Below are 11305 nucleotides of genomic sequence, written 5' to 3' on the forward strand. Positions count from 1 at the left end.
GGGGTCCAATGGTGACTGCATTCAAGATTGCAAAGAATCTGAATGAAGTTTCTTTGGAAGAGCTTATCAGTGCCTTGAGAAGCCATGAAATAGAGCTGGACGCAAACGAGCCTCAAAAGAAAGGTAAGTCTATTGCTTTAAAATCTAATGTTAAAAAATGCACTAACGCTTTTCAGGCTAGAGAAGAAGATCCTGAAGAATCAGAATCTGAAGAAGAAGATGATCTGTTCATGATCTCCAGAAGGGTAAACCAACTCTGGAAGAGCAAGCAAAGGAAGTTTAGAGGCTTCAGAAGTTCAAAGAAATTTGAACGAGGAAAATCTTTTGGTGACAGAAGATCTGACAAGAAGAAGACTGTCTTCTATGAGGGCAATGAGCCTGGACATTACAAGAACGAGTGTCCAAAACTTCAGAAGGAGAATCCCAATAAGAAGTTTCATAAGAAGAAAGGTCTTATGGAAACATGGGATGATTCTGAATCAGAATCAGAATCAGACTCTGAAGGAGAACAAGCCAACTTCGCGCTGATGGCTACAGAAGATGATGGATCAGAATCTACATCAGAATCAGATTCTGAAGAGGTATTTTCTGAACTATCTAGAGAAGAGTTAGTTTCCAGTCTAACAGAACTTCTGGAACTCGAGGCTCATCTTAGTATCAAATACAAAAAGCTGAAGAAGCAGTTTGAATTTGAAACTAAGAAGCTGGAATTGGAAAATTCTGAACTGAAGGAAAAAGTTTTAAATCTATCCAAAGATAGTGGATCTCCTTCTGAAACAGAAAAATCCATTCCTAGCATGAATCATATTCTGAAAGAATATGACTCGAGCTTCAGAAAGTTCTTATCTAGAAGTATTGGCAGAAGTCATCTTGCTTCTATGATATATGGTGTTTATGGAAACAGAAGGTTTGGTTTTGGCTATGAGGGCGATACCTCACATAAATTTGAACCTGTTGATGATCTGAAGATCACATACAAGCCATTGTATGATCAGTTCAAATATGGCCATGCACATGATATTAGGCTCACTTCACATGCACAGAAGTTTAACACTGTTCACACCAAGAAGCATGTGACACATCCTAAGAAATATCATGCTGACAAACCTAAAGAATATCATGTTGTTCCTCCTGTTAAATATTTTGCTAAACCCAAGTTCAATCAGAACTTGAGGAGAACTAACAAGAAAGGACCCAAGAAATTATGGGTACCTAAGGAGAAGATAATTTCTGTTGCAGATATCCTTGGCGGAAAAGAGGACAAAAAGCAAAATGTCATGGTACCTGGACTCTAGGTGCTCGCGACACATGACGGGAAGAAGGTCTACATTCCAAGACATGGTGCTTAAACTAAGTGGAGAAGTCAAGTTTGGAGGAGATCAGAAGGGCAAATTCATTGGCTCTGGAACCATAAGTCTTGGTAACTCTCCTTCCATAACTAATGTACTTCTTGTAGAAGGATTAACGCATAACTTATTATCCATAAGTCAATTAAGTGACAATGGTTATGATATGATCTTCAATCAAAAGTCTTGCAAGGCTGTAAGTCAGAAGGAGGGCTTAATCCTATTTACAGGCAAGAGAAAGAACAACATTTATAAGATTAATCTTTCAGATCTTGAGAAGCAGAAAGTGACCTGCCTTATGTCTGTTTCTGAAGAGCAATGGGTCTGGCACAGAAGATTAGGTCATGCTAGTTTGAGAAAGATTTCTCAGATTAACAAACTAAATCTGGTCAGAGGACTCCCTAATCTGAAATACAAATCAGATGCTCTTTGTGAAACATGTCAGAAGGGCAAGTTCTCCAAACCTGCATTCAAGTCTAAGAATGTTGTCTCTTCCTCAAGGCCGTTAGAACTCTTGCACATTGATCTGTTTGGCCCAGTTAAAACAGCATCTGTCAGAGGGAAGAAATATGGATTAGTCATCATAGATGATTATAGCCGCTGGACATGGGTAAAGTTCTTGAAACACAAGGATGAGTCTCATTCAGTGTTCTTTGAATTCTGCACTCAGATCCAATCTGAGAAGGAGTGCAAGATCATAAAGGTCAGAAGTGATCATGGTGGCGAATTTGAGAACAAATTCTTTGAGGAATTCTTCCAAGAAAATGGTATTGCCCATGATTTCTCTTGCCCTAGAACTCCACAACAAAATGGAGTTGTAGAGCAAAAGAATAGGACTCTACAAGAAATGGCCAGAACCATGATCAATGAAACCAATATGGCTAAGCATTTCTGGGCAGAAGCAATAAACACTGCATGCTATATTCAGAATAGAATCTCTATAAGACCTATTCTAAATAAGACTCCTTATGAATTGTGGAAGAACAGAAAACCCAACATTTCATATTTTCATCCTTTTGGATGTGTGTGTTTTATTCTGAACACTAAAGATTATCTTGGTAAGTTTAATTCTAAAGCACAAAAGTGTTTCCTTCTTGGATATTCTGAACGCTCTAAAGGCTATAGAGTATACAATACTGAAACATTGATTGTAGAAGAATCAATCAATATCAGGTTTGATGATAAGCTTGGTCTTGAAAAACCAAAGCAGCTTGAGAATTTTGCAGATATAGATATTGATATATCAGAAGTTGTAGAACCAAGAAGCAAAGCTGCAGAAGTTGAAAGTCTCAAAAGCAATGGATCAGAAGATCAAGTTACTGCATCTTTAGAGAATCTCAGGATTTCTGAAGAACCAACAGTCAGAAGATCACCTAGACTTACTTCAGCTCATTAAGAGGATGTGATCCTTGGGAAGAAAGATGATCCTATCAGAACAAGATCATTTCTTAAGAATGACAATCAGAAGCAGTGATCAGAATCTGAAGGCGTATAGTCTTTCAGAAAAATACAGCTGTCACTTACTTTCTGATGGTGAACACGTGTATGTACGGTTAGTACAAAGCGTGCAGTTGAAAAGACGCCGACCTAGGAAACTGTGTTAAATAATTTCATTTACCACGTTCTCTCTTCTAATATCATTTGTCATTAAATGCATAATGATGTTTTTTTTGTAATCAATTTCTTTTCAAAACAGTTTTTTTTTTAAATCGTTTAAATAACCCGCCTCATATTCATTTCTTTTTTCTCTCTCTCTCTCACTTTTGCGCATCTCCTTCGTTGCATCTGTTTTCAAACCCTAGTTTCTGATTTGATCTCAAAGCATAATCATCATGAACTCATCTTCAAGTTCATCAAACCCAGCAGAAAGACTCACCTCTTCACAGATTCTTCTACGCAAGTATGAGTATGCTCCATTGAAAACGTGCTTAATTCCCACGGAAGAATTGGAAGTTCTATGTGAATCTGCTGTAGACATCAACAATCTAAAAGCAAATGGCTTTAAGTGTGATGTAAGAATCTTTGAGCAAGGTTGGTCTAAATACCTTGATAGATTGGTTGGACCAATTTATCCTGAACTTGTGAAGGATTTTTGGGTACATGCAACGGTCACCCCAACTGCCATCATTTCATTCGTGCCAGGGCATGATGTAGTTATCACTGAAAAGCTCATCAGGAACCTGTACAATTTGAATGATGAAGAAGGTTGGTCTGGTCTTCAACACGCAATAGTTGACAGGACTCAAGTTGAACAACAAATCTCTCTGGCTTTTGGAATTGATTCTCATAACACGGGCACCTTAAGGCCGTTTTATCAAGTATGGGCTGAGATTATTCTGGGTTCTCTTCACCATAGAAAAAGGATGCTCTCCTCCTCCTACATCAGTCCGGCTCACAAGTATACTCTTTTCTGCATTGGCAGAAAGACAGAGATCAACATCTCTCATATTCTGTTTGAGAATCTGAAGACTTCTATTTTTGAGTCAAGAGAAGATGAAAGGGCGAAGTACCCTCGTATTCCAAGAAAGATTATTCCTTTCGGAAGAATGATTTCAGACATTCTGATTGAAAGCAAAGTGCTGGACTCCATCAGAAAACTCAATGCGTCTCATTTTCTTGGAGTAGTTCAAGGTCCCATCTTCAATGGTGTAGATTTGTTCAGACTGGAACACATTAAGAACGTACCTTCTGTGTGCACAAGCTTTCTTGACATTCTGTCAAGAAGAGTTGCTGTTGAAGGTTTTGTCTCTCTGTTTCATAAAGAACATCATCAGGTTGTCAAGCTTTACCTGGAAGATTGTGTTAGGAAGCAATCAGATATTGATCCTGCTTGGATCCGTGGCAGAGTACTTCCGTCCAAAGATGATCTTCTGAAGAAGGATAAGAAGGAACAACAGGCAAGGCTAAAAAGAAAGGCCCGAGAAGATGAGGCTAAGAAAGCCAAGAAGTTGAGGGTCACCTATGATCCTGACAAGGTGGACTCTTCTGAACGCAGGGAGAAAAGGATCAGAGAATCTTTTCACAAAACCAGATCTTCACGTGCTTCGTCTGAATACGTCACCAGGCAGGTTTTTACTCCACCTCCTTCTGTTCCTAAACCTTCTCCCCTCTCACCTCCTTCTGACCCAAAAGTAAACTTCACTTTACCAAATCCTTCTCCATCATCTCTTTCCACTCCCTTTCTAAACCCCACACCTCTGAGTATTCTTCCCCCAACTCCTTCTGATAAATCTTTCTCACCAATCCCCTTCATAAATACTCCATCCTCTTCTGAACCTATTCTTTCTGATTCTCCATCCACATCAATCATTCCCTCAGATGTCCCTTCTTCCTCATCCATCGCACCTCCACCTTCTTTATCCCATCCCTTACCTACCAGAAAATCCAAACCCTACTGTCTTCTCTACCCTGACTACAAATTTACCTTCAATCCGCCTGAACCTGAACCCTATACCTACCTGGAACTATTCAGACATGAGGTAATTAGCAGTCTAGACCTTCTGAAGGATGCCTTCCTAAATGGTCTGGATGATGTCTCTACAAGAAGTCTCTGGAGAAGCTTTCGCAAGGATATTCAAGTAGAAGCAATGGGAGTACAGAAGAGACTAGTGGCTGCTGCCCCTGGTTACCCTGGTTATCTGCTGGAGGGTGTTAACGGTATATACTACCATCCTCTCAGAAATTGTGTTGCTGCTGAGGAAAAGCCCTTTGTGGATGATTTGGAAGTAGCAAGACTGGCTGCTGCATTGGAAGCTAATCCTTGCAGGGAAATTGTGGTCTGGAGACCTCAATATCCTGTTCTGCTCGGGGATTTCAAGACCCTCTTTGAATTTCTGAGGGAAAACCCTTCTAAGGAAGAACCAAGCTTGGTCATTCCAGAAGTTATTGACCCACCAGAAGTTGAAGGTCCTTCTGCCCCCAGGAATCTAGCTGCCATTCTCCAGGCACTTGAGAATGGAGATTCTGAGATTCCAGCTGCAGAATATGGAGATGCTTCAATGCAAGAAGCAGATGTAGAAGTTTTGAAGCTACAGATCACAATGCCATCCCTTTGGATAGAAGTTGTGAAGCTTCTTCTGATGAACCTTCCCGTCTTGCAAGGACTTTAGAAGTTCTTCAGAAGAACCAGGATGAACAAAGCTTCGTGTACTTCTGTTTTGTGTTTTGTGCATCTTCTCTTCCGTATCTTCGTGTACTTCTGTACTTGTCTGCTTGAAATTCAATGAAAATCATCTTTTTCTTCCGTGTGTTTCTTTTTGTTTTCTATCTGAATCTTTTATGTTTTTTGATGATATGACAAAAAGGGGGAGAAATATGTGATAAATGATTTGATTTAATCAGTTGCTTTACTAACAGAACTTGCAAAGTTCTATGCTTTAAGTTGTGTTGTTGCAGGAACTGAAGATTCTTTTAAAAGAAGCAACAAGATGAGGAAAAGCAATTCTATAAAGAATCAAGCTCTTGGATTCTTGAAGCAAGCTGAGTGCTATGAAGCTTCAGAATCAGAAGCAAGAAGGAAGAATGTTCAGATATTCTGATGATAGAATATGCTCTGAAACATTATGCCTATGTGTTCTGATACATATTATATGGCTCTGATACATTTTATGTGTTCTGAAACATACTCTATGTTCTGACTCTTTCATGCTGACTTTTATCGTTTAGTTTTGTTCTGTAACATTTCAGGATGTAGAGATGCTCTGATGATGCTCTGGTACATTCAAAAATGTTCTGATACAATCTAGCATGAAGTGATGTAAGAAGAAATTCAAAGCTCTGAAGCTGTCCTAATGGAAGCAGAAATCAGAAGCTGTGAATGTTCTGAAGATCAAAGAAATTCAAGTTCTGAAGCTATCCGATGGAAGCAGAAATCAGAAGCTGTGAATGTTCTGAAGATCAAAGAAATTCAAGTTCTGAAGCTGTTCGATGGAAGCAGAAATCAGAAGCTGTGAATGTTCTGAGGATCTAAAGAAATTCGAAGTTCTGAAGCTGTCCTATGGAAGCAGAAATCTGAAGTCATGAATGTTCTGAAGATCAAGCACAGGTGAACGTCTCTACTGAAATACTCAGGGAAGTCTTTTATTTATAAAATTCTTCCAGTATTAATTTCAGGGGGAGATTATTCATCTCAGGGGGAGATTGTTAATCTCAGGGGGAGACATATTCACATGCGTATGCTATAACTGTGTAATTGTCTTTAGCCGTCTGCTCTTTCTGATCGCAAATTCATATCATTTATATATGTTTTTGTCATCATCAAAAAGGGGGAGATTGTTAGAACAAGATTTGTTCTGATCAATATTCTTAGTTTTGATGATAACAAGTATATGAATTTTGTGAGATAATGTGGTACTCTAATACACTGCAATTTCCCTTTTAGGAAATACATAAAGAGTATGCACAAATCAGCGCTCAGAAGCTTTGACTCAGAAGGTTCAGCATGCAACATCAGAACATGGTCTGGCAAGACATCAAAAGATGGTCAAGGCAGAATCAGAACATGGGTCTATGGAAGCATCAAAAGAACTTGAGTTCAGAAGCAGAAGCATTGAAGTCCTCATGGTATCACGCTCAGAAGCACTTCAAGGTCAGAAGACAAGAAGATGCTCTGCACCAAGCTGTTTGACTCTGATGATTTTCAAACGTTATAAACACAAACATCAGATCAGAAGCAAGTACAAGATGGCAGGCTACGCTGACTGACAAAAGGAACGTTAGAAGCTATTAAAGGCAACGTCAGCAGACACTGCGTGAACAAGGCTCGAGGTAGTTGACAAAAGCGTGAAACATTAAATGCAATACTGTACGGAATACACAAAGCATTACATGCTCCCAACGATCATCTTCTCAAGTGCCTATAAGTATGAAGTTCTGATGAGAAGCAAGGTTACCAATTCTGAATGAACTTATTCTGAAAAACTTGCTGAAATGTTGTTCAACTCAAAGCTCAGAAACTTCATCTTCATCAAAGCTCACTACATTGCTGTTGTAATATATTAGTGAGATTAAGCTTAAACGTTAAGAGAAATATCACTGTTGTGATTATAGCTTTTCAGAAGAAATTGTAATACTCTTATTTGATTACATTAATTTGTAAGTAACTAGAGTGACCAAGTGTTGATCAGGATACTCTAGGAAGTCTTAACTTGTTTCTAAGCAGTTGTAACTAGAGTGATCACGTGGTGGTCAGGATACTCTAAGAAAGTCTTAGCTTGTGTCTAAGCATTTGTTCCTAGAGTGATCAGGTTGTGATCAGGATACTCTAGAAGACTTAGTCGTGGGCTAAGTGGAAAACCATTGTAATCTGTTGAGATTAGTGGATTAAATCCTCGGGTGAGGTAAATCACTCCGTGGGGGTGGACTGAAGTAGTTTAGTTAACAACGAACCAGGATAAAAATAACTGTGCAAATTGTTTTTATCGTTCAAGTTTTTAGACAACACTTATTCAAACCCCCCCTTTCTAAGTGTTTTTCTATCCTTCAAAGTGATGTTTATCTACCTTGTACAAAGCCTAAGGTTATGGCTACTTGATGGGGAATGATTCACTGTGGAGACTCTATTATCTGCCTTGTACAAAGCCCAAGGTTGTGGCGGACTTTGGATAGGGGACTTCCTATGAACAGGGTTTTGACTTTGAAAGGAGTATGTGCCTTGTACAAAGCCCAAGGTTGAGTCTGACTCTTAAAAAAGGAAAGATCTACCAATGAGGGATCTTTGACTCAAAGGGGATTTTGACTCTGTTGAGGATTATCCTAAGGATTGACCCTGCTGAGGATTGTTCTTCTGTTAAACAAGAATTGATGAATGAAAGACCCAGGGCTGAAGATTGACTCTATTGGGGAATTTGTTTGAATGATTGACCTAAAGTAGACTTTACCGGGGAATTGGTTTTTAATGACTGAGACTGACCTTAAGTGGGAATTATCTTTTAAAAGTTGAATTTGTGGAAGCTAACCCTTTCCAGGGAATTATGACTCTAGAGGACTGATTTTGGAGGCTAACCCTTTCTAGGGGTTTTACTCTGCTGGAGAGTTTATCTTTTGAAAGTTGAATATTTGGAAGCTAACCCTTTCCAGGGAATTTGGATTTAAGGATTGATTTGGAGGCTAACCCTTTCCAGGGGTTTTTATTTAAATGAAGGAGTGAATGGAGGGTGACCCTTTCCATGGGTTTTTGTTAAAATGAAGGAGTGAATGGAGGCTGAACCTTTCCAGGGGTTTTACTCTGCTAAAGAGTTTATCTTTTGAAAGTTGAATATTTGGAAGCTAACCCTTTTCAGGGAATTTGGATTTAAAGAGTGATTTGGAGGCTGACCCTTTCATGGGGTTTTTGTTAAAATGAAGGAATGAATGGAGGCTGACCCTTCCCAGGGGTTTTTGTATGATGGAAGAATGATTAATTAATTGAGACTTCTTGTTTAAAGCCCAAGATTAAGGCTGGCACTAACTGAGGATCCTAGACTCTACTAAGGAAGAAAATTAATGAAGATAGGGGTGACAGAGACTGTCCATGTCTCTCATTCCAAAAAGTGAACTCAATGTGAGATTGAGACACTCTTAGCTTGTTTGAAGTTTGGTTTAAAGAGTGGAAGAAACTCACCAGGGTTAGCTAAAAGGTGACGAAAAACCTGTTCCTATGTTTATAAGAAACCTGATGGGTCCTTGTATTTAAGCTACAGAGTAAGTCGGGAATGCTTTTAAGAAGCATGTGGGTCCTTGTACAAAGCCCAAGAGGAGGCTAATCGAGGGTCATCGAGGGTCCTTGTTATAGCACAAGAGAAAGCTATGTGGTTTTGAACTTATTTTGGCTCTAAGCAAATGGGTAAGAGGTTTTACCGGGAATAATTCATCTTGGGTGGATGTGTCCTAGTTTTGGGTTCTAAGGTTTTTTTCAAGATGTTTGTCATACCCCAAAATTTGCCCATACTATTTCTCCTATTCCAAAGTTAAAACAAGAAACAAAGCTCCAAGATACACTCTCCTAAGCAAAGATCAGAGAATTAGGGTTTTGTTAATCTAAGGGAAAATAAATGAATATTTGGCTCCAAGGCACTCCATATAACCTACAATATCTCACATTACTTCCATAACAAGTATCAAGTCTCAACTCAAAGGATTGGTCACTCAATTGTTCAGAAAGTCAACAGTCGACTAAGTTGGAAGACATTGCTGCTGCTCTACACCTACCAAGATCAGAAATTAACGAGGTTTGGATCAATAAAAGAGACTATTCTGGAATACCCGTGGATTTCTTGTACGAGAAAGCCAATATCTTTGCTGAAGCTCTAAGTATGGATGCCTTGAAAAGTGTTCTAACTTTGCTGATATATGGGCAAGTTCTGTTTCACCGTTGCGACAAAGTTGTTGATAGGGCTGCTATCAAAATTTTCCTTAGCAATAATCACGTTCCTACTCTACTCGGTGATTTATTGCATTCCATTGATGCCAGAGTGACAAAGAGACGAGGTTGTGTTCTAGGATGCATTCCCCTTCTGCATAAGTGGTTAATTTCTCACTTACCCCGATCAGCAATAAAGAATGAAGAAGGTTTGACTTGGATTCAGAGGATTATGAGACTGTCGTACGATGATGTCATTTGGTATCCAAAGGAGTTCGAAAGAGTTCTGTTGTTTGATCGTTGTGGAGAGTTCCCTAATGTGCCTCTTCTTGGCACCCAAGGGGGAATTACTTATAATCCTGTACTTGCTCGACATCAGTTTGGTTTTGCTTTGAAAGATAAGCCTCGCTCTATATATCTTAGCTCGGAAAGTTTCGACTATGGTTCAGGTACAACCGGAAAGAAGAATCGCTTCATTAAAGCTTGGTACGAAGTAAAAAAGGTAGGTGCAAGAGATTTGGGAACAAGGATCCATACTCCTTCAGATCTTTACTTTAAATGGATTTATGACCGAGTCGTCGAGTTTGGCATACCATATCCATCTGACACACCTGTTGTTCCAAGGATCACTCCTCCAGAGGTTCACATAGAATTGGAGCCTTATGTACCCGCCCCAAATGAAGACCTTGCTACCACAGTTGCTCAACTAAGACAAGAAAAGGCTGATCTTGAAAAGCGTCTACATGAGGTTGAGGCAGAAAAAGCAGTATTAGTGGCTAATGCTGAAGAATGAGATAGTATGCTTGACTATTTCTCCCGCAAGTGGAAGATTGAAGATTTCATCTCGCCAGATCAAATACAATCATGGGAAGTGTTTAAGCACCTTACATATCCGTAGTACTCTTCGGGAACCTTCTCTGTGTTTATGTGTTTATGTTTGTTGCTAATTGATTGGGAAAGTTTCTCCTTTGTGTTAGGAGAAGGAATTGAATTGAATGAAAAGAAAAACAGACAGACTGACTATTTTTGGTATTTTATTAGCTCGCTGAGATTCCTTGTGAACCTCATGCCTACATATCCCTAATGGAAGTCAGAGCTTTTTGTAGTTCGGGGAACTAATTAGGGAAATTAATTATTTTTGGTGCCTTGCTTGAAGCTTAAGGTTGAAGCTTGAATTAAATCTCTATTTATAGTAAAGAGGCATGAAATCATCTTTACAAAGTGGTATTTATACTATTCCACCACAAACATTTAGAAGAGTGACAGAAAAGCTGAATTCATCTCAATAAAGAGAGGGACCTTACTTGTGTGTTTGCAAGTATGCCAGTTATGTGTCTCTTGAATGAAAGAAGGTTTCTAGTCCAAATTAGGGAAAGTGTACAAGTCTGGGTTTGTTTTCCTCAGAGCATGCCTTTCAAAGTCCTAAATGGGATACTGTTTGAATTTGAAATTGAAATTGAAATTGAAATGTTTGTTTGTTTGAATGTGGTGAGATAGGAGAAATATCTCTCTATAGAGATAAGCTAAGTCTATCTACTGTTTGAAAGATTTGATTTTTAGCTGGCTTGTATGAGGCCCAAGCTTAAGGCTTTTGATTGATTTTATTGACTCTAGAATAATG

The 11305-nt window shown here is 39.0% G+C and overlaps 1 protein-coding gene across 1 annotated transcript; it reads left to right on the plus strand.

Annotated features, from left to right (window-relative positions):
- Positions 1 to 9637: 9637 nt before the first annotated feature.
- LOC131618631 (uncharacterized) lies at positions 9638 to 10477 on the plus strand. Its single transcript, XM_058889810.1, has one exon. It carries the CDS (start codon positions 9638 to 9640, stop codon positions 10475 to 10477), a length of 840 nt encoding a protein of 279 aa, XP_058745793.1.
- The last annotated feature ends 828 nt before the right edge of the window (positions 10478 to 11305 follow it).

This window comes from Vicia villosa, linkage group LG7 (genome assembly GCF_029867415.1).
Source record: "Vicia villosa cultivar HV-30 ecotype Madison, WI linkage group LG7, Vvil1.0, whole genome shotgun sequence".
Taxonomy (NCBI): domain Eukaryota; kingdom Viridiplantae; phylum Streptophyta; class Magnoliopsida; order Fabales; family Fabaceae; genus Vicia; species Vicia villosa.